The 23,549-nt window shown below is 44.4% G+C and overlaps 2 protein-coding genes across 5 annotated transcripts; both read right to left on the bottom strand.

Annotated features, from left to right (window-relative positions):
- Positions 1-288: 288 nt before the first annotated feature.
- Positions 289-5,550, bottom strand: LOC109940961 (uncharacterized). Of its 4 annotated transcripts, none has more exons than XM_035960950.1 (15): positions 5,347-5,550; positions 4,840-5,265; positions 4,683-4,745; positions 3,565-4,535; positions 3,193-3,281; positions 2,949-3,103; positions 2,437-2,561; positions 2,223-2,356; positions 2,073-2,148; positions 1,574-1,988; positions 1,293-1,491; positions 1,093-1,209; positions 760-1,016; positions 596-668; positions 292-498 (listed from the first exon to the last, which is right to left on the bottom strand). In XM_035960950.1, the coding sequence occupies exons 10-14, from the start codon at positions 1,960-1,962 to the stop codon at positions 641-643; spliced, it is 990 nt and encodes a 329-aa protein (XP_035816843.1). In that variant the 5' UTR covers positions 1,963-1,988; positions 2,073-2,148; positions 2,223-2,356; positions 2,437-2,561; positions 2,949-3,103; positions 3,193-3,281; positions 3,565-4,535; positions 4,683-4,745; positions 4,840-5,265; positions 5,347-5,550; the 3' UTR covers positions 292-498; positions 596-640. The 4 variants fall into 4 exon arrangements, with proteins under 4 accessions (XP_035816842.1, XP_035816843.1, XP_035816844.1 ...); XM_035960951.1 differs by lacking the exon at positions 3,565-4,535 and adding an exon at positions 2,642-2,846; XM_035960949.1 differs by lacking the exon at positions 3,565-4,535 and having other exon boundaries at positions 289-498.
- A 1,736-nt stretch (positions 5,551-7,286) lies between these two features.
- Positions 7,287-8,027, bottom strand: LOC100280979 (major pollen allergen Car b 1). The gene is made up of 2 exons (NM_001153899.2): positions 7,779-8,027; positions 7,287-7,674 (listed from the first exon to the last, which is right to left on the bottom strand). The coding sequence occupies exons 1-2, from the start codon at positions 7,960-7,962 to the stop codon at positions 7,394-7,396; spliced, it is 465 nt and encodes a 154-aa protein (NP_001147371.1). The 5' UTR covers positions 7,963-8,027; the 3' UTR covers positions 7,287-7,393.
- Positions 8,028-23,549: the final 15,522 nt, after the last annotated feature.

The following is a 23,549-nucleotide window of genomic DNA, read 5'->3' as shown; positions in this document are numbered from 1 at the left end:
ACTGGCTCGCCCGACCTAGGTCGTGGCTTTCTATAACTAATGTAAGCCCGGGGTTTCTACCACCTTGTCCCTATATATATATACATATATATATGTCTATATATATACTAGGTGAGTGCCCGTGCGTTGCAACGGAACCATATAATAACACGATAACTTATGTACATATGTGTGTTATATTGTTATAGATATGTGCCCGTGCGTTGCGACGGAAGTAAAAGATTTGTATGAAACATTGATACGGAACGACAAACATCACTATAATATGCAAAATACGTTTGGAAAACATTATCAAAAGGACACAAATTATTTCTAAAAAGTTAATTTAGAATTTTTAATTACAGACAAATGTGTCGACAACTGTACACTAATCAGCTAATTCTTTTTAGCGATATCGATAAGTCTCTGTTGTATGTTTGCAGGGATGGCATATCGGCACGAATTGTCCTCATAACTTAATAGATCAATCACAAAGTTCCTTCGAAGAATCTTTGCATCCTACAGACAAAGACATAAGAGAACAAAACATATTATCTTGTAGAACGAGATAGCTGGAATGTATGTTTTGAACATAAAAGGAACGTACTACACTCACCCCAACAAATTTCATTCGTCTGTCATTCCCCCACATGGCCATAGCTTATAGAACGAGGTAGCTGGTATTAAACCTACAGAATAATGTTCGGGCAGCTATGTTTTATACAATGATTATCATAGAAAAAATTTAAACTGCTAAGAAGGTGGTACGAAGAAAAATACCCTCTTAAGTCAATTGGAACACCAGTCTGAATTGTATGTTCCCACTTAAAGATATCCTCCGCCCATCCAGAATGTTTCTTGCTGTAAGCAATCTTATATTTTTTTGAGGCCATGATAATCGCTTCCATGAAACTCTTGTATGGCATGTGTTTACACCAATCTTGAGTTGGTGTAAAGTCGATAAAAGTCACATGCTTTTTAACATGATCTATTACGAAAAGGGCGTGGCATCCATTGAATTTCCATGGCATAAGAACCTACAAAATATCAGTCATTAGGATCCTACAATAGAAGTGTCCTTTATAAATACATTCGAAATGAACACATACTTACATATCTACAACCCGTGATATAATAATTCATTGATGACCAACAATCGAGTGTTTTGGCTAACTCTTCTGTTGTAGGATCCTGATGGTACTTTGGAAGTTTACCAAAACCAACCATTCTCTAGACAGTATATATACATGTCCACATGAGGATTAGATGTAGATACTATATATTAATACATTAATGATTGGAAACAAACTTACCCAGAAACGCATGTCCATATAATGCTTTCTATTATTTATGATTTCTTCTTTCGGCCTACGTGACTCTTTATTGGCATGCAGCCGAACAACCATGTCAAAACATCTTAGAATCTTATCTTGATTTATCGTTAATATGTTTTGCAGGTCTTTGACAGAAATTTCTATCTTAAAAGGATTGAAACTTCGCACCCATGTCATCCTGTAATGTAGCATGACGAAAGTCTATATCAAGAATCTAAGTAGTTGATATACATAAAATAGATAAATCAATGAGCACTTACTCTAGTGTTGTATCGTCTTCTATTGCCATGATATAATCACATAAAACATCTATTGAATCGGCTTTGGTCACTGGCATGTCCTTTGTGGAAAGACCAACCATTACATAGTCATTGGTGCACCCATCGGTAGAGACTTTTACAGGAGCTCTTTTATCCAAATCATCAACAAACCACCTTTGCAGGTCTGCTTGAGTAATAGGGCCTTCCTCATCTTCATACACTACTTCGCTATCATCAAGCACGTGGAGTAGTTTCCTCTTATTAGAATCTGTTGGGTTTTCTAATATCTCAACCTCTGATGGGCTTCCAGAGTCAACTTCTTTTTCATTTTTGTATAACAGACACCCCCTTCTCTTATTCAGGTCTGAAGATAGTAATATAACAGTCATTTTTTCCTAAAGTGTGACATGTCATCCTACAAATAAGAAACAATTATTTAGCATTATATATGTAACACTGACTATAGATGTGCATATATGTCATAGTAGTAATAATATACCTGGGTAAAACTGTCAAACAATTCATCCCGTGTCCAGTATTCGATATAGTTCAAAAGAAAGAGGCCACATGAAGAGCTACAATATACATTAATATCAACATAAATATTAGTATGAATGAAGAAATTGGTAAAGAAGATTTTAGGGCGTACCTATCTTTCTGCTTTGCATATCCCATGTCTATTTCTCTGAGCGGCCAAGAAGCAACTTGGAGGTCTGGCCACCTGTGGTCTTTTAACTCCTTACGTTGAGATATCATATCAATTTGTATTTGCAGTCCTTTAATCTTTATATATTGTAAAATAAAATTAGAGATTGGGATAAGTTAATCTTGAATTCATAATTGTTTAGTTTGTGCATACTCACAGAGTCAGTGAGGTCTTTGCGGTCTTGTGAAGTACCAAGTGAATCGAGCACTTGTATCTCCATATTTTTTGCATGGATCACGACAAGATACTAGTGCGTCTCTCGAATGTTTATCGGAAAAACACCTACAAAACAGTTATAAATACTTGCATAAGAATAAAATACATATAAACACTAACTGTTCAGATTGCAAACTCATATGTACCATGTCATGGTCTACGTAAGTAACACCCTTCGTTCAGCGCTACATATTTGTGCCATGTCTTTAATTGGATATAGCTCCTCTGTTTTAATTTCAACATCACCATCTCGCTTCTAGAAATTGAACTGGAAAGCATTTTCTATGTGAACGCGACCTCCAGATCGGCACTTTAGATGCTTTTGAGCTTTTATCAAATTTATGTAACAGTCTATAACCAGCAAGTGTGTAAGTTGTGGTTAAAAATACCAGGATGAGTAAAAAAACTTATACATAACAACGTCGCCAAATATAAAAACTAAGCATGGATTACCTCGTCACCTAAATATGCGTTCGGCTGAAATAAACACTCCATCCACTTCCTTTCAACAAAGGCATCATCAATAAGCACGACTTCTACCCTTGGTTCACAAGGGATTTCCTTAATAAAATCGATGAGGGCATGATCACCTTGCGTGCAAATATAGTCTAGGAGCAACCAGTCATGAGATAAAACTAAAATTAGTTATTATAAAAAATACAAATTGATCCATACAGAACTATGAAAATTATAATACCTTCTCGAACTATTGCGGTTGCCACCGATTTTTTGGCTTGTTATGAGACAAGCCTACAAATAGAGATTCCATTCTCGCAGGACAAAAACCTACGTTCATAAGGTATAATATAGGTCAGTGCTCGTGCTTCGCCATGCATAACAAATTGTTAGATGCATAAAAATTAATATTGCTAATTTCACAAATGATCCAAAACTCAACAATACTTTAAGACAGTATGCATGCAGTAAGAAGGTTGATGACTATCAAAAATTGTGCGGCTCTAATAAAAATAATTGTAGCATGCAAACATGACTTGATAATACACCAGACCAATCAAACAGAAGACGAACATCATCCTATTAGTTTGTTAGCTGAACATGCAACTCTTACCATGGGTCTAGATTGTTAGGACTTCCTTGTAGACGATGTTCTTGGTATATGTCCCACAATCTATGGCAAGGTTTTTCTTTACACCCTTCCTTGACTTTTTCCTCCCATCGATGGCTGGGATGACAAGAATCTTTATGTTCGATCGGGCTGTCGCTCTAGATAGAACAACATATAGTTGGCCATGAGAGAACACTGGTTCAGGCAAGTATACACCAACATTGGGAATAGTCTGACCCTGTGCTTTGTTAACCGTCATTGCAAAGCTAAGCCGTACATGAAACTGCTTTCTTTTGAACTAGAAAGGGAACATCTCTTCATCGGAGGGACACAGCGGTATATGCGGTAGGAAAATCCATTTTCCAACGTGTTGACCCAGTACAATCTCTGCGTCAATGCTATTTCTTTGGAAGCCACGAACGACCAGCCTGGTGCCATTGCAAAGTCCATTTACAGGGTCTATATTCCGGAGCAATATAATAGGACATCCAATCTTGAGCTTCAAAACATGAGGTGGCAGCCATTAGGCGTCAATGTGTTTAGGAACTCAAGTGGGTAGTAGTTATGGGGATCATCCATGGAGCTATCGAAACTATGGTACACCATATGATCCCCTTGAAAACGATCAATCATCTTAACATTTATCATATCCACCCAGTCGTTCTATGTTGACAGTATCGCCCTTGAAGTGATGTAAGTGGAATCAAACATATTTTCGTTGAGATTTGGGAAAGCGAAGTCTATTAGGTTGTCAAGATTGCTGTCACTCCCACTGTAAGGCACACACACATCGTCAGGAAGACGAATGTCGCCGTCACTATTTGTGTCCTCAGTTCCACCGCCTACGCGCAACAAAAACTCCGCAAACCAAGGGTCGTTTTTTGCTGTCATGTTGCTAACAAGCTTTAAGTGGGACATGGACTCCCATAGGTAATACATCCGTAGCGAAGACACGACCACTTGAGCCCTTGACCCTTTACGAACAACAAACAAGACATGTCTGAAATCTCCACCGAAGACAATGGTTTTACCACCAAATGCAAATCAACAGTGGCAAAATGATTTTCATGGCTACAAATCTGTATTATAAAACGATGGGTGAAAAATTGTGATTGGTATACCTGCAATACCTTGTGTTGCAAAGTTTGTGAAATCAATTATGCTACAGCCATCTTAAAGACTAACTGTGAAACACAATGAAAACCAAAAATAAGATTAATAGATATTCACTAATCCACAAGAGGATCTATTAAAATAATTGTTACAATGATCATATACCTGAACCAAGATGGACATCTCCACTTATTTCAAAGTTAATCGTCTCATATGTCTTCATATTAATGTCTTCTTTGTATATCACCCATATACAAAAGAATACACGACAACATTGTACTCCCTCCGTTTCTTTTTAGTTGTCGCTGGATAGTTCAATTTTGAATTATCCAGCGACAACTAAAACGAAACGGAGGGAGTATAAGGTACATGTAGGTATAATAACAATGAGGAATTTAACTTTTTCATCACCTCTAGATGCCTCTGGCTGTATAGGAGGTCCTTTATTTCGTTGGCTTACTTCACGACGCTTTCTACTTTTCTCGTTTTTTTGTTCAACAGTCATCTCGACATATCTTTCCCTTTCCCTTTGCCTCTTACGTTCCTTAGCATCGACATTTGGACCAAGCGATTTTGATCCATTTTCATCAGCTACAATATAACCTTGTGTATTAGTGTTCCCCTACATACTACGTTTCAAACATTAATCAACACGCGTGTAATAACCTTTACCTATAGTAATGGTGTTTGAGATGTTTGTCAATGGTGTGTGACCATCATTATGTTCCATCTGATCTGTTTCTATTGGTTCTCCGTTCTCCATAAAGAAACCCTATTATGGACAGTGGAATGGCTTAGTTAAGTTTTCACACAGTACTTGAGTAAGGGCTGATTTGGTGATCAGGGATCCTGAGGGGATCCATGGGGAGGAATTCCGCTTGCTATTCAAATAGCAAGGAGATTCCTCACCCATGGATTTGAATAGCAAGGGAATTCCTCCCCCATGGATCCCCTCGTGATCCCTGACCACCAAATCAGCCCTAATGGTTAAAAAAAATCCCCTCGTTGTGCCCCGCTTGCGTATCCTGCGCACCACCTTCCGGTTAGGCCGTTGCAGAGTGGGCAGTTGATCGGCCCGTTAGTGATGGGGGGCCAGGGTTTGGGGTTTTCTCAGTCGTGACCATGTTTCGGTACTAATCATGGTCACTAACAGTGGATAGTACTAAAATTTGAGCCACTAAATTGTAGTATAAACTCCTAGATTATGAGTAAACAAAATCCTTCCATAGAATGTAAAAACAAAATCACTGTAGTCTGAAATTTTATAGCAAACAGTGGACAATACTAAAATTTGAGTCACTAAACTGTAGTATAAACTCCTAGATTATGAGTAAACAAAATCCTTCCATAGAATGTATAAACAAAATCACTAAACAAAATCCATCCATAGAATGAACCCACATTCCCAAAAATACAGAAGGTACCAAACATTAAGTGAGACTCACCTCTTTGGAGGAGACTGGAGATGAGGGTCGAACGTCGAAGGGCCTCCAACGTCTCGCGACTCCAGCGAAATCAGAGCGGCGCGGTGGTGGTTTGGAGGCCATATAGTAGCGAAATCGGAATGGGAGCCGAATTTGGAATGGGAGCGGGGATGGGAGCCGCTGCTGACGGGATTTGAGGGATCCGCTGCGGGCGGGATGCGAGGGACGCCCCTTCCATAGTAGTCGAGCAGCGGGCGGCCGAGATACGAGGTGGTGCGCGGGCGGGATTCGAGGGGAGCCGCTACGGGGCTGGCCGTCGAAGGAAGGAGCACCATCGAAGGAAGTCGCGGCTGCTCGATTCGAGGATGGCAGGATGCTGTCGCTGCTTGATTCGATGGTGGGGGATCTGCACCGTCGAAGGAAGGAGCGCACGGCTTCAAGGATGATGCCGCTGCTTGATTCGAGGGTGTGGGATCCGCTGGCGGGATTCGAGGGTGCGGGATCCGTGCCGTCAAAGGAAGGAGCGCGCGGCTGCAGGAAGCGCGGAGGGAGGCAGTTTACGGATGCAGCGCGAATTTCGGATGGAGCGCGGGAGGGCGTAGGGAGATGGCAGGCGCGGGAGATCCGCGATCCCCGCGCCGTCGAAGGAAGGAGTGCGCGGCTGCAGGAAGCGCGGAGGGAGGCGGTTTACGGATGCAGCGCAGATAAAGCGCGGGAGGGCGGAGGGAGATGACAGGCGCGCAGCGCGACGGCAGAACCGTGCGCCACTGGGAATTGTGGACGCCTATGATAAACACATAATTAGTATATATATATATATATATATATATATATATATATATATATATATATATATATATATATATATATATATATATATATATATATATATATGCAGAGAGACTTGTTAATGGGCCAGGCTATTATACTAAAGATCTTGGACATAGACTTAACAGGAACGGTCGAAGATGAGTAGCTATTCCCCCACTTAAAAAATACTGCTATTCATATGGCATGTCTCTGGGCGGAGAGAATGCAGTACTTGAAGGCCGACAAGTCCAAGTGGTGTATTTGACCGATAAGGTGGTGAATATGGCGGACTAGTGTCATAGACAAAAGCAAAGAAAAAGTATTTGTGATTTGTGGGATCAGATTCCCATGTCACTGCAATGTAGGAGCATATATTTGAGGCGCAACACGAAAGCGCTGAAACTGTATTTCACTTGTTTCATGATAAACATAAACTCCGCTCTCGAGATATATATATATATATTTCAAGACATTCCTTATGGGACCTACTTCGCCTTAGCAAACTCGGAAAATTTCTGAGCAGTTTCAGCCAAAGTTGCTGTGCTCACCATAGCTTCGAGCTCCGGGTGCGCATCAGCAATCACATACTCGATAGTCGACCTGATGACAGACGAATTGGCCCCTTTTGGAATGATCTCAAACCGTATCATGTATGCCTCGAACCCCAGCTTCAAAATGTCGCCATCAATGGCTTCTGCCTCCTTGATATAGTTCTCGTTGTCAACTTTGATGAACTTCTCCTTGTAACTCTGTAGCCCAGGAATCCCTAGGAGCGGAGCGGAGCAGAGCAATTAAAACTTTACTACTAGTATCTTAGCATATCCAACATCAAAGATATTATGGCAGCATACACACGTATCTTATACTCACCGGGAGGAAATATTAGCTGCAAGATGGTACCAACACCGCCGTCGCCGCTGACGAGCTCCACCTTGGCAAGCACGTGCGGGAGCAGCTCCGGCAGGAGTTCCGCGGCGCGGAGGGAGCCGTAGATCGCCCAGAGGTCGGAGGCGGGGACGTCTGCCTCGTGCTCGTGGACCTTGCTCCCCTTCATTCCTAGTTCCCCTCCCTTTCAGCTGCTGCGTGCTTCTATCGTCTCTCAGCTGTGGTGCCTGTGTTAGGTGTGCTCCCGGTCTGCGTGCATATATAGACAAGCCAGTATACTGAAAAAGATGCTTAGGATCTCCAAGAGGTGATGTGGCCAGAGCAACGCTGTCTGTCATTTGGCTGCATTTGCGGAGCGTCTTGGTGTTGCCCCTCGAGACGAAATAAAGAATTATCGCGTGATGGGCAGGCCGCAGGGATGAGATATTAACAACCTCTGCCGGCCGATTGGCCGAACATTGTAGTTCTTGTGTAGTCAGTCACTTGGCCGCCTTTATTTGTTTTTTAGCTATCTTGACAGGTTTGGGACGACACGATTGTTTGGACACACAGTCTGTGTTTGTTGGAGGCAATCTTGATAGCACGATCTTATCTGCAGCCTCTTGACATGTCGCAACTGATTTCTTTATTGATTTTTAAGTTTAACAAGTATTTTGTTTTTATTAAACTGAATTTGTCAATACTAGTTTGAATATTCACCACCCTCGCTCTCTCCTGGGCGACACGTGGGTGACCCCTGCGCCGCCACACCCTTTGCACCCCTTCCCCTCCCACACCACCGCCAGAGCGAGTCACCGGAGAGTCGTGCGGTTGGCGAGGCTTTATCTCCTTCCTGAGGTCGGGAGGCACGCACGTGGCACGAGAAGAGGTCGAAAGAGGTTGTCGTTCCTTCGGGTCGCTGCCGCTGTGGTTGGATTTGTGGTCGAGGTGAGTAGATTCGTGGTCAGGGTGGCCACATTTTGCTGTGTCCGTGGTTGTCGTCGTCAGTTCGAGGTCGTGTTGGTCACATGCAGGGAGATGGTGGTTGTGCTAATGGCCACGCAAAAATCACGGCGGTGGCGTGGCTGCCGCGTACAACTATGTCGTCGTTGTGGGCCCATGGCCAAATGCGCGTACAACCGTGTATATCCGGCGAGCCCATGGCCGAATCCGGCGTGCCCAAGGCCAGATCTGGTGTGCCCCCAGGGAGGTGGTCCCCAGCGAGCTCCATGGCGGCCTCTCGGGCTCGACGGCGGCGACAGACCAGCCTCCCTCCGGTGGAGGCCAAGGTGCATGCAGCGCTTGCACTATCGGGCCGACCTCTTCGTTTTGTGCTGGGTGGAGCACCTTGCCTCCCCCTGCCAGATCCACGTCATGGCTCTTGCATGGCTGGAGTTCATGATGGGAGGCCATGGAGTAGGCATGGCGTCGTCCACCGGCCTAACCTCTTTTCCTTGTGTAGGGTGGAGCACTGGAGTGCTGGTTTTGTTGTCCACGAGTGCTAGGGCCACAGTGGCGGCAGGTGGTTTCGAGGATGTGGTTTTTTGCAACGTGAAGTCGAAGGTTAGGTTTTTTTCAACGTGAAGTCGAAACTACCACGTTAGGGGATGTGGCTTGGCAACGATGACATGAGGTGAACCCCCTTTCCTCGTGGTCTTGATTGTTTTGGAGGTCGGACAAAAAAACTGGAGGTGGTTGTTGGATCAAGATCGTTGGTGACGAATCAGAGCTGCCTATAGTGTGGGTGTGTTGAGGCTTGGCAATGATGGAGCGTCGTGGTCTTCCTCCTTCTATGCCAGATTTTAGGTGTAGGCATTATCATGTGTTTTTGGTCATGTGTGGCCCGTCTGGCGGAGTCAGAGCTACTCGTACCTTGTGTTGAGCTCGACAACAATGACACTGGATGGGCTTTGTGTGTGGGTTTGCCACTGCATGTGTTGTTTGGGCACTGTATGTAGGTTTCGGGCCCGATTTTCCTTAAAATTGGGTCAATTCTAATCTTCTTCTTAATGGAAAGACAGAGCTCCTGCCATTACGTTAAAAAATTGAACTTGTTATAACCATGATAATATGAAAATGATTTTTAATAAAAATAGAAATATATGTTCTCTGTATTTCTAAATTAAATACTTTAGAAACTACTGAGGGCTGAAGCTTTACAATTTATCAAAGCACCATTTTTTATGGCCGAGCATTTGCTAATAAAAGGAGCTGTGCAAATGCTTCTTCAAAAGAAGTTGTAGCTATGTGTTGGTTACTTGGTTCTGGTCTCTAAAATATATCAAAAGACAAGGCAATATAAGTTATTAAACTGGAAGCTTCTCCCTCCAATTAACTCTTCGCTATGAAGATTAATCAGAGGAAGAAGGCAATTAGATATTGCAATAAGTATAACAAAAACACTATGCAGATTAAGAAGAGCAAAACATATCACTCATCTGGATGTGTATACTTGCATTTATTATGTTTTTGCATAATATAAAACAATTACAAATATACCTTTGGCTTCACACAAACTATAGCTCGAAGGTATCTTCGAAGGCTGACCGACCCGATGCTCAGGGTTCAAAAAACGTAATTTATGCATGGCACTGTTCCTCTATTTATAATTGCGAGGTACAACTCTGGAAAAATTACAATTGTGACCTTAGGCCTATACATTTAGTCTATTTTACATGTCAAGGGTGAAGCTGTCCTTTTCCTCCTTCGACTTGGAGGCTAAAGTCCGAAGTTGCCTTATGGTATTTCCTTGCTTTGTTGTTCATGAGTACAAGTATTTGTTTGAAGCTTCCTTCTTCAGAAATGTGTGTGTTGATAGCTCCAATTGTAAACCACCTTCGGCATTAGTTCTGCAACATGTGAGATAGAATAAAAAAACTATTACTGGGTAAGTGTTTTGAGGACCATCGGAAGAGGAATGCCCCCAACAGTATCCCCTTTGTGCTACTAGTTCGGTTTTATAACAAGCACAGTCCGTGGAAGATACAAAGGCTTTTATGCTAAAGGATACACTCATGTACTCATTGCCATCGACAAATTTACAAAGTGGATAGAGTAGAAACCAATTACCTCTCTGAACTCAACTAAAGCAGTGGAGTTCATACAAGAAATAATGTTCAGATTTGGGATACCCAACAGCATTATCACGGACCTGGGATCTAACTTCACCAGCTCAGAGATCTTTGATTTATGATAGCAGAGAAGCATCCAAATCAAGTATGCATCAGTGTCACATCCGAGAGCTAACGGGAAAGTAGAAACAGCTAACGGAATGATATTTAAGGCGCTCAGGAAGAAAATATTTGACACGAATGAAAGGCTTGAAGGATAATGGATCAGGGAACTGCCTTATGTAGTCTGGAGTCTGTGAACCCAACCCAGGTGAGCTCTACATGGGAATACTCCATTCTTCATGGTGTACAAATCAGAGGCAGTGCTGCCAGTAGACCTGATTTTTGGAGCACCTAGGTTGACATTCGAAAGCATGAAGAGGTTGACGTGCTAGAAGAAGAATGCTTGAACGTCATCATCTAGTCGGCTAGGTACCAATAGACTCTGAGGCACTATAACAACAAAGCGGTACGGCACCGATCTTTTGTAGTAGGAGACCTAATACTCCGCCGCATATAGTCAGGAGAAGGGCAACAAACTGTCACCGTCGTGGGAAGGACCTTTCATCGTCGCAGAAGTCACCTAGCCTGGATCCTACCGGTTAAGGCAGATTGATGGGACTCAAATAGGAAACTCATGGAATATCGAACACCTCAGGAAGTTCTACCCGTAGTGACACCAAGCAATCGAGATGGTGAGCTACACATTGTAAATCGGTGATCTCAATACTTTGCTAGGAAACCCCCTCAGACTCTGGAGAAGCTGCTTCAGAAGATGGATGAGTACATCTGGGTCGATAATGATTTCCGCCAGAGGAGGGAAGAAGCTTATAGGTTTTCTGAGATTATTAGGGGCTTCGGAGGACGAATCCACCCTAGGCATGTCAGATCAATCCACAACTCCAGTCAGAGTGATGACAGAGGAAGCCAGTTTCAGAGACCACAACATAGCTCACAGCCTTCAGGGCAGCAGCAGAGCTCTTTCAGGCCACCATCTCCAAGGGGTAGAGGCGACAGGGGCTACGGAGGAAGATATGGGGATCAACCCAGGAAACTCTATTGCTTATTCTGTGGTGAGGACAAGGGCCACACTACAAGAACATGTCAGATCACCATCCAGAAGCAAAAAGAGATTGCCGAAGCAGAAGCGCGATAGAATCAGCCAAAGCAGGTTTTACACACTGCTTCGTGCTACTCTCCCTATATACCAGAATACGTGGGTAATCAACCCGCAGCTTCTGTTGCTTCGGCAAGTCATTCACAAGCTTCCTGGCCTCAGCTCCCACTACCACCACCATTACCACCTACTCATGCCCGAAGCCAGTAGCCAGAAGGGTGCAAGCATGCCCAACAGCAGCGCGACTTCAGAGAGGAGTCCGAAGCTCGTATAGTCAACAGCACTGTACCAGAGTCGAAGCATATATACTGAGGAATATCCTATTGTTGACGTACTTTTATCTTTTATGCCATTTTATTTTCTGTGTGAGAAACAAGTAATGAAGAACTTAATTTCAATTTCTTGTAATAATTGTGTCTACACTAGAGTGAAATATATCTTCCTTATGGATTTACAAAGCTCAAAAAGGAAACGACGTAAATTTCAAAGCTCAAAAGTCGTTCCTAAGGGGATGCAGAGCCAAAAATAACGATCTAAAGCTTCAAAAGTCATTCCTAAGAGAGCGCAGTGTAAGTTTTCTGCTCAAAAGTCATTCCTAAGGGAATGCTGAGCCAAAAATTACAATATGAAGTTGCAAAAGTCGTTCCTAAGGGAGCGCAGCGTAAGTTTTCTGCTCAAAAGTCGTTCCTAAGGTGATGCAGAGCCAAATACCACTGAAATATAAGGTGAAGAAGCTCAAAAGTCGTTCCTAAGGGGATGCAGAGCTTAAATGCCACCGAAATAGAAGGTGAAGAAGCTCAAAAGTCGTTCCTAAGGGGATGCAGAGCTTAAAGACTCAAAAGGCGTTCCTAAGGGGATGCAGAGTCTTGTGTATTCCAGTGTGGAAGCGTGGGTGTGCGTCTTCGACATACTTATCATTTTGCATCATATCATTTCGCATCATACATCATATTGCATTAATGGCACAAAAATTGAATACGAAGCAAACCTTCGGCAAATGCTTCGTCAAAATGAAAATATGCTGAGGCACGAAGTAAGCTTCGGGAAATATAGTTTTATCAAATTTGCCCTAGAAGGGCTCTTTGTTTACGAAGCATGAAAAGAAGGGAAGGTGTTTTTTCGCTGAAGGCTCAAAAACGGTATGTGTGTAAATTTCACGCATCATAAAGAAATATAATGCAGTAATTTACATGTTTCAATTGTTCCACACACCAAATGTTACATAGTATTTTTACACTAAAGTTGCAGAGTATTATTACAACAGTCTACTCTTCTCTAAGGATCTTTTCTGTAGCTTCGTTTAATAATTTGTCGACAACTTCGTCGATAATAGAGTTTACAAAGCTCATAACGTCCAGTGCTTCCTTCATCTCCGGATCAGCCAGAGGATTGTATGGCTCCGGCAGCGATGATAGCTCAGCTGTAATAGGTAAGCTATTAGTTCGAAGCCACAAAGCAAGTACCAAAGTTAAAATTCAAAAAACAATACCTATATGCCTTTCGCGCTCAGCAGCCTCTTCAGTTCGCCTACCTTCTTCTCGGGCGTCATGGGTATCTTTTTCATTCTTTTTTATAATTTCGTGGGCTAATTCTCGGCCACCGTTTACCCAGACATCAAAGTAAAACTTTCCACCCATTAAAATTGCTTCGGCTGAAGGGTCCTTCATGTCGTTTAAGGAGAAGGCAGCTTCAACTTGAGCTGCAGCTTTCATGTGTTCACATCCAGCCTTCTCCAGAATAGCTGCAATCCCTCGGGCGCCGGAGAAAGCGTAGATATCTCCACGATCGTTCAAGATTTCATCAAAAGCTTCGGCTTCCCCGCTTATCCATTCAATAACACCCTCAGGGTTGCCTCGAACGAAGTTCTCATCAGAGGAGTAGGCGCCTACCTTTGCAAAGCTGTTTTTCAAAATTTTCACGCAATTCAAGGATTTTTCGAAGCATCTTTCCTTGGATTCGCGAAGCTCCTCAATATTTTTCTCTAGCCTAGCTTGTGTCCATTCACTGATCTCTTTGCTAGCTTTTGCAACTACATAGTTTTCATTAGCCTAGGTGAGCTTTTTCCGAAGTTCTTCGACCTCGGCTTTTTGGGCTTCGGCCTGAGCATTGTATTTAGCTTCGTCTTCTTTCATTTTACTCACCAACGAAATCAAAATCTTGTCTTTCTCTAGACCTTCGTTTCTCAGCTCAATTACCTCTGAGTGAAGGTTGCTGAGAGCTATTGTACAGCTTTCATCTTCGGCGTTCTTTTGTGCCCTCAAGGCATTGCTAAGAATCAAGCCCTGCAAAGAAAAAGAAAGTATTAAACATGACACTGAAATACTTCTTTTCCAACTTTAAAGTTAACTTCTATACCTTTATACTATTGTACGCAAGACTATCAGCAAGATCATCCTTCGACATTGCCGAAAGGCCTTCCTCAAGCTTCGGAAATCCCATACTTTTAGCTATCTCCTGGCAAACGGATATTTCTTTGTTGTCCGGGAGACAGTATAGGAAATCATCTTCATTAGTGCCATTGAACACTAAGTCCCCCTTCGGATATTTTAGTCTCTGGGCATAGTTTCTGGCTTCTAGGATTTCTTCCTCGCATAATTTTTTCCCCGAAGCATGTCGAATAATGTAATCAACATCTTCGTCCGGAGCTTCGGGGGCAGAAGATTTTGCTTTTTCCATCATATCTTGCCCCGTTGTCATAATAGTATCTGAAGTTTGTTGCTCAGCTTTATCTTCAGACGCGGCAGCCTTCATTTTAATGGGCGCTGAAGGCCCAGCTTCGGCTTCGGCCTGGATTTTGACGACTTCGGCAATTTTCTTAGTAGGAGCAGGGCTCAAGGCCTTTGTGGTCTCCATGACAGCATCTAGCACATTGGCCATCCTCCTTCTTTTAGGAGTTGTGGCAGGAGCTTTTTGCACTTTCGGTAATTCTGCCTCTGCTGGTGGGCTCAGAATTTCTGGCATTTTCACTGTCTTCTCCACTTTTGGCTCTTCGGCCGAATCATCTTTGGCTTCGATTGGCCTGACTGTAGGCACCTTCGGCACTACAGTAGACCCTTCAGCGCTCCGAGTGGCAGGAGCGGCTTCTTCTGCTTCGGCAATAGAGGAGGTCCCCTCACCGAATTCAAGCACTACAGCTGTTTCAATATACCGAGGCCGGTGTGTCAAAACCTTCATTTTCTTGCCCTTCGGCACAGCGGTGGCTGCCGAAGCGGTAGTTTTCCTCTTCTTTCCTTTCCTCAAGGGGTAGCTATAGTCAGGATATACGAAGCCAATTGCATCAAACACCCTGTTCAATCTTTTCTTACCCCAACCCTCGAAGGCTGCGGACAAGGCATCATCTTTGGCCTTGTTATATGTCCCAAGCAGCTCGTCGCTGGTAGCTTCAATGCATTTCAACCAGTCATCATTTGGTTCATCAAACTTCTCTCTAAATCTGAAGATATATTTCAATTGAACTAGGCCACCTTCGCTGGATTCAGCAGTAGTCACCTTCGGCATATCCCAGCTCTCCACAAGTGGCCACACTCTGTAAGCTATGTGCTCTTGAATTATATCTCTTGAGCTAATGAAGGCGCAAACAGTACTAAAGGCCTTCTGGCATGCTTCGACGTCACTTTCAATATCCACCTTCGGCCTTCGAAGGTCGAAGCGAGACCAGATGGGGCGCTGAATAATTTCCTTGATGTCTTCCCTTTTAATCAGATCATTTTTAACATAAAACCTTTCCTCCATCCAGGCCCCGGGCCATCTTTTCCAGTATGTCGGCTCCGGGTAGCTTGCATTGGGGCGAGCGATAAATCTATAACAACCGAAGTTGTTGTGGTATTGTTCTTTGCCAGTAGCCTTCGTCTCGTATAATAGCTCGTGCATATTGGAGAAGCACTTCACGCTCGGCTCCAGCCCTGGCTTCTTACAGCCCAGACAAACATCCCCATCCTAATTATAGCTTCGGGGGTAATCTGATGAAGAAAGATCTAGAATATCTTTAATACCTCAACCACAAATTTGCTCAGTGGGAATCGAAGGCATGCCTTCAGGAAGCTTCGGTAGATAACAACTTCATTTTCCTCAGGAGCAGGGGCAGTGTTGTCTCCTCCAACCCTCACAATAGACATGTCGCGAAAATATCTCCCTCTCATGGGGTCAATATGACTTTGTTTAATGCTCGATTTCCCGAAGATGGTATGGCTTGGCTGCCAGGGCCGATCTTCAGAATCTTCATCTCCACTCTCCACATCATAACTATCACTGTCATCAGAATCTTCAGACAAACCCTCCATTATCTCCTTAGTAATTTTCTTTGTATTCGTTTTTGCCATAGACTCATAAAACCCAGCGATAAAAGGATCTGCAACTTTCTTCTCTTCATATAGCTTCTTCTCCTCAGTGAGCTTCTTCTCTTCAGTCATCTTTTCCCTGGTCATCTTCTTCTCCTCAAACATGAAGCAAGCACGTCTTTAAACCGAAGCTCGAAAATCAAGCAAGAGTTGGTAAGCAAGAGTTAAAAATTTGAGAAAATAACGTTAACAGCAGAAATGGTGCATCAAATGCTGCCGCTATGGGTTCCTATTTATATGCCTAGCGCTTTGCAACTTGGCGGGCCCCGTTTGTCATTGACTATCGCTATTCTAGCGAAGAGAAGGTGTTTTTCGGACCTTCGGCTCAAGGCCTTCGTTCACGTCGCAGTCTGAATTCGTTGTTGTACCAAATTAATACTGCGAGGGGCTACTGTTGGGGGCCTTCATCTTCCGAAGGTCCTCAAAAACACAACTAACATGTTTTCCAAGTATAATACATTCACAGGGACCTTCGACTTAGGAATGAAGTTGTACACGGAATGAAAAGCATAATCTGGGAGAAGGATGAACCAGTTCCGAAGCTACGCGTGGAGAAGCTTCGGCTTAGCGGTGGAAAATGAAACCGACTTAAAGAGGAAAAGGCTATCTAGTCCTCAATAGATTGTCCTTAAGTCAATAGTAAATATCAAGGGCATGGATGTAATTTTACACAGGCTGTGTCATGTGCCTATAAATAGATGAATAGTAACACCGTACTATTCACACTGATCTGTATTCACTTGCACGTCACACTTGGATTCTCACCTTCTGCCAAGCCGATGGTACAAATGTAATTTGATATTGTTCATGTTTATTCATGATGAGATAATAGAAACATACTAATGACGTCATATGATTATTCATGTCATTTTCCATGTTTCATATGTTTCTACTTTCATTATCATATACTGAAATGATGAAGGTACGTCCTTCATAACCTTCGTCTAAAGATCATTATATCCTAAGGGAGATAATGCTTCGAAGGATGAAGATCTTTAATCATTAACATTTTGTGTTGCCTTGTTCTTAACTCATAGCATTTGAGAACAAGTCCCCAACAGGAGCAGTCGGCTTAAGTCAGAAACGCCTTAAGTCGGTGCGACATGCTCACGCTTACATAACTTAGGGTGATTACTATACCCTACTAACGGAGCAATCGACTGAAGTCGAAAACGCATTAAGTCGGTGTGTCATGCTCACGCTTACATAACTTAGGGTGATTACTATACCCTACTAACGGAGCAATCCGCTTAAGTCGGAAACGCTATAAGTCGGTGCGACATGCTCATGCTTACATAACTTAGGGTGATTACTATACCCTACTAACGGAGCGATTGGCCTAAGTCGGAAACACCTTAAGTCGGTGCGACACGCTCACGCTTACATAACTTAGGGTGATTACTATGCCCTACCAACGGAGCGATCAGCTTAAGTCAGAAACGTCTTAAGTCAGTGTAACACGCTTGCTCTTGCATAATTCAGGTTGATTACTATACCCAACCAACAAAACGATCGGTTTAGCAGCAGAAAACCAGGGCGCATACTATGCCCTACTAGCAAAAAACACTCAATGAAGCCGGAATGTAACCCAATGATCAACAAGAGTTGAAAAAACCACAAAAAATAACCATCTCAATGAAAGTTACCCTTTGTTTGAACAAACCAGTATTCAGTTTCACTATCTATTTACTGTGCAGGAGCATCTCCGCGAGGGAATTTGTTCGTAGGTTCGCTAGAAGCAGACGGATTACCCGAAGTACCTGATGCAGCGAGTACGTTGGCTACAGTGTCATGAGGCACCATGATGTCGGGCCTCTTCATCAATATTTGGACATCCCGGACCGCCTTATCCATCGCTTTGCCACACCACGCCTTAATGATAGCACGATCGTCCTCCAAGACCTTGTTGTCACAACGGGTGGCTTCCATGTCGCGACGAGCGGCCTCCAGCTCCTGCGACACCAGCTTCTTTGAGGCATGGAACTCCTTGATAAGGGAATCTTTTGAAGACAAGAAACTACTGAGTTTTGACTCCTCATCCTGAGAGACTCTCAACTCATCTCTCTCGCGCTCTAGTTCTGTCATGGCGAAGCGGTGTCTCCTCTCCAAGGTGGTGAGGGAGCTGTTGGCATCCCGGTACAACTTGTCCAAGTTTCTACATCTCCTCCTACGGATAGGAGAGCCTCAGATGACAAAGTGAAAGCATAGAATAAGATACTTGAAGCTCCTAGCTAGTTACCTCATGAGCTCTCTTTTCCGAGTCAAGCTTTGCATTCAGGGAAGCGTTCATGACATGAGCACCGTCAAGAAGCATGGTTACTTGATTAAGATCCACCTAATTCTGCGCACACCTTTCCTCATCATCAAAACATCGCCGAATCAAGGCTAAATAAACAAGCAAAAGTGATCTGTAACGTGAGCAAAAAGGCAGCAAGCACAAGAAGAGCTATCATTCCACTAACCAGCGTTCAAAGCTTTCAGATCATCTATCTGTCTTTGAAGAAGAAGATGGTTCCACTGTGATAGAGAATAAATCTGCTCAGGAACAGGAGCGCCACATGATCTAAGCTGAGCCGACACGAAGTTTAGAATACTCTGCAGATACGAAAGCCAGCAAGGAAAACATCCACTGATAAGGGTAGAGCAGAGTAGGGACGCACATACCTGAAGGTTGCAAAGGAACGAGGGAAATCCCAGGACTAAAGGCATCGAGACACTATTAGAAGGAAGAACACTAACATAAGCAGTATCAAGAGCAAAGTTAGGCACCAAAGGAAAATTGTAATCCAAGCTAAGTGCGACGCCCAGTGGGATCTCAACTCTAGCAGCACTCATTGGGTCTTCAGTACCATGGCCACTGACCTCTAGGGTGGCCAGGCCAGTTGGACTAACGGGAAGATTAGAACCCATCACCACATCTTCCTCAGACCAAACCATCGACGACCCAACATGGACCATGGAGGCCGATGAGGGGGAGCCGGTCCCAAGACCGTCGGAGGCAGGATCATCTTCAGCTTCACCCTTGAGGGCTGAAGCATCCTCATGAACTGAAGTACCCTCGGAGGCTGGAGATACATGGTAAACTGGTGGGGTTGCCACTCGCCCAGCTAGAAAATTAGCATAGGGTGCGCCGTCCGGGCACTCTACACAGATGTCGGTTCCCCTAGCTTCAGAAAGCTCTAGCAAAAGCTCCTCGGGAATAGCCTCCTCCTGCGCGTTGTCAATGGCAGAAATTGTCATTCCCTAGAGGCTAACCAGCCCTGAGAGAGCATGATCTGGAACATCGTTGCTAGCCTTTCTGTGATGATCTCTATGAACCAAGGAAGCCACATCCTCTTCGTCCTCCTCCTCTTCCGTAATATATCTACTTGCCCTCGCACCACCCCAACTTTCCACATCATCTTCAAGACTGGCATTTGCCGCATCATCACCAAGGTTTGGGGCAGCGGAGTCATCCTCCAGTTCCAAGACGGACGAGCACCAAAGTTTTCTTTTTCTCTTCTTCACTTCGATAGACTCGGCCGAGGTGTGACCAGGGACAACATTCATTGACTCAGCTCGAGCAGACCCAAATGATTCTCCAGCCAGTGCACTCACGACTGCATTCATCTCATCATCATCAACAACAGTTTTGCATCCGGAAGTGTGTCTGTTTCTCCTCCTCAGGCAAACCTTTGTGTGCAGCAATGATGGTCTCTATTTCATCTAAAGAAGGTTGCACTCTATGACCTGGGCTCCCATCTTGAATAGGCGAGTTGGACACAAACTCTGAAAAGGGCCTCTGTAGCAACAGAATTGCACAGTAAGGGCACTACATATAACAAAACAAAGGTTCGTACAAGTTGCCACTTACTGTCAGTGGAAGATTCTAGGCATAGTAAGAAGGGGGAGCACCGATGTTTGAAATTTTACCCCTCAGCATCAAATCAACTTGACTCAGGACATTCTCCTCGAATATTTGCTTGTTGGTAACCCGAGAAGGGTCATTCACACCTGTGTACAAGTAAGTCGGGTACACTCTATCCTTCAAAGGCTGGATGTTCTTAGAAACGAAGTCAACAACGACAGCTTCAGCAGTTAGACCTCTATTCTTCAGTATAATATTTCGAAAAGCAGAATCCTAACCTTAGCAAGCTCTGAGTTAGTTGGGACCTCTGTCCAACTAGACGCTCGGACGTCGGGTTGCCTCCCAGAGCGAGCGGGTAGCGATTTGTAATGGTTCTTCATGGTAAACCACTCGAAGCGCCACCCCTTGATACTGTCCTTCAGGGGGATGTCAAGGTATTCAGTTTTCCTGCCCCGGTGAAGCTCTAGGCTGGTGCCATCGACCAACTGATGATGTCCCACATCCATTCTAGGTCGACAATGGTAAAGGTATTTCCACAAGCCAAAGTGTGGATAAACTCCCAAGAAGGCCTCGCAGAGGTGAACGAACACGACAATTTGAAGCATGGAGTTGGGATTCAGATGAGTCAAGTTGAGAGAATAGAAGTCAATGAGACCACAGAAAAAGGGATAAATTGGCAAACCCAGCCCTCGGATCTGGAAGGGCACGAAAATGACCGCTTCGTGGGTGTCCTCTGTCGGGACGATAATCCCCCACCAGATCAGCCAAGAGCATAACTCTTCGGCTGGAAGAACACCGACCTTGGTGAGGTGAAGAAGATCAAGTTCTGAGATAATGGAAACGTAATTACCACAGAAAGGGAGTTGGCTGTTGGGTTCAATCGGAGGGATATTGGGTGTGGCGACCCCATGTTTCCTTTTCCTGGGCGCCATCTCGATCTCGCAAGCAAGAAGGTTCGGGAACAGCACTAGAGCAAGCAGAAGCTTGAGAGACTAGAATGCGGCGGAAGAGAAACAGAGTTAGGGTTCACGCACCAAGAAACTGTTGACAAATATATATGTGCACACGCTAAGTCGGGCGCAAAGTAGCAGGGAAATGGCCCGGACCGGTTGTTGGCATAACAAAAGAAAATGGATCGGCTTATGTTTCCAGCTAGGCCTTCCTGAGTTTTTAAAGAACCAAAATCACAGGAGTCGATGGGGTTCAAAGGAGTCGATTCATCGGACAAAACATGAGTAACACGAAAGCAGAAACACAACAGTCAGTCTTCATTCATCGTGGGGAAGAGCATTACAAAGGAAGCAGGGCTGACTCACTATGAGCCGACCCTGATATCCTCGTCCTTCTCCTACGCTACTACAACAACTACAACTACAGCTACTACAACAACTACTACTACAACTGCACTATACTACTATTTACGCCGGTGGCACCTTGCCACCAACGTTACCGTTGTCGCCTTCGTCACCACCACCGCCCAGCACCACTGTCGCTGTCGTCCTCACCGTCGTTGCCGCCGCCCTCCTCGGAGTCCTCCGAGAAGTCCCCCTCCAAGTCATCCGACCCTCCGAGCCCCGCGTGGTCAACGGATCAGATATAGGCTCACTCCACTGCCGACAATCCCATGGAGTTGTCTGAGTCATCGGACGACGCCACAGGGGATGCCGGAGCAGGCGAGCCGTCATACTCAGAGGAGAACTCCTCCTCCGATAACTCTGAGCCCTCGAAGTCCTCCGATGGAGGGCTCGGAAGACGTGCGAGCTTACCTTTGGCCGAATGACGCTTGCCCTGCTCCCCTTGCCTCCAGTCATCGCTCTCGAGGGTAAAGGGAAAAGGGAGGAGAAGAGGACGAGCGAACAATAGCATGTGATGAAGGTAACCGGTGGCGAGCGGGCTATTTAAAGGAGCCGGAGGGTGACCTTTCATTTCCCACCCGTTCGGCAAATAGTCACAAGACTTCAATAGCTCAGGTCTCTAAGAAATGAGTCAGGCGGTTAGCGCTGTTTCAGATAACACATCATTGGAAGGAATCAAATTCAACCACTCAGATAAAGCATTATGCCTCCCTGTCGCATTAGTTTACTATTTTTGGGCAAGACAATGGACACCTTTCAGTGGATATACACCCATTGGGTGTACCATCTAGATTTTTTGGGATTTTCTGAAGCGGCACGGCCTGCAACATATACGCAATGAATACACAACGATAATGGGCAAGATTGGTCAAACTAAAGACAGTGCAGACTCTATCGGCCAAAAGTCCAATTAGCAGAAGCATTGAAGTCCTTGGTCAAGTGCCATCCAGCCGAACTCCCCCTGGTTTGGGTTCAACTGGCCGAGCACCAATTCGTCAGGGCGTTCGGCCGGAGCGATTCCAAACCAAGCAAGGGGTGGACTGACATCGCTGCCGAATTACTCTAAAATCTTTTGGAAGCAGGTTGAAAATACCTTTGAGTTGATTACTTAAAATCAATTCAAAGCTCGAGGGCTACACCCATTGGGTGCACCTTCAGTGCACCCAACGGACTCAGGAAATCTTAGAGAAAAATGCTAAACTCAAAAGCAAACAATGAAGACCTTTGAGTTGATTATTCTAAATCAATTCAAAGCTCGAGGGCTACACCTAATGGACTCAGGAAATCTCAGAGAAAAATGCTAAACTCAAAAGCGAACAGTGAAGACCTTTGAGTTGATTATTCTAAATCAATTCAAAGCTCAGGGGCTACACCCAACGGACTCAAGAAATCTCTAAGAAAAATGCTAAACTCAAAAGCAAACAATGAAGACCTTTAAGTTGATTATTCTAAATCAATTCAAAGCTCGGGGGCTACACCCATTGGGTGCACCTTCGGTGCACCCAACGGACTTAGGAAAACCTAGAGAAAAACGTTAAACTCGAAAGCAAACAGTGATGACTTTTGAGTTGATTATTCTAAATCAATTCAAAGCTCGAGGCTACACCCATTGGGTGCACCTTCGGACCCATTGGGTGCACCTTCGGTGCACCTAATGGACTCAAGAATTCCCAGAAAAGAACACTAAACTCAAAAGTGAACAATGAAGACCTTTGAGTTGATTACTCTAAATCAATTCAAAGCTTGGGGGCTTGTGGGGGTGGATTTCCCCTGGGTCCACGCATGCATGAAAACATGTCCGGGGCCACCTAGCAGGCACCCTTTTGGACCATCTTGTGGTAGGCCAGCCGAAGGAAACTAGCAGAGGCAAGCCCATTCTGATATGAAGAGGCCTACGTTCGAGTTAGATGCTATAGGAGCATGGGTATGTCGGGTGGGGTTGTTGCGCCCACCCGACAGGCTGAACCTCCAGTGATAACTCGGGCACGGAAGGGCAAGAATTTCCCAAGAT

Source organism: Zea mays, chromosome 7, assembly GCF_902167145.1.
Source record: "Zea mays cultivar B73 chromosome 7, Zm-B73-REFERENCE-NAM-5.0, whole genome shotgun sequence".
Lineage (NCBI taxonomy): Eukaryota > Viridiplantae > Streptophyta > Magnoliopsida > Poales > Poaceae > Zea > Zea mays.
Note: the sequence above shows the minus strand (reverse complement) of the source record. Positions and strands in the feature narration are given on the sequence as shown.

Coding starts and splice junctions, on each gene's coding strand:
- LOC100280979 (NM_001153899.2), bottom strand. CDS start 7,962: ATGAAGGGGAGCAAGGTCCACGAGCACGAGGCAGACGTCCCCGCCTCC. Junction 7,675..7,778: donor GCAGCTAATATTTCCTCCCG/GTGAGTATAAGA, acceptor CTCCGCTCCTAG/GGATTCCTGGGCTACAGAGT.
- LOC109940961 (XM_035960949.1), bottom strand. CDS start 1,962: ATGACTGTTATATTACTATCTTCAGACCTGAATAAGAGAAGGGGGTGT. Junction 1,210..1,292: donor ATATGGACATGCGTTTCTGG/GTAAGTTTGTTT, acceptor TATACTGTCTAG/AGAATGGTTGGTTTTGGTAA. Junction 669..759: donor GTTCCAATTGACTTAAGAGG/GTATTTTTCTTC, acceptor ATTATTCTGTAG/GTTTAATACCAGCTACCTCG.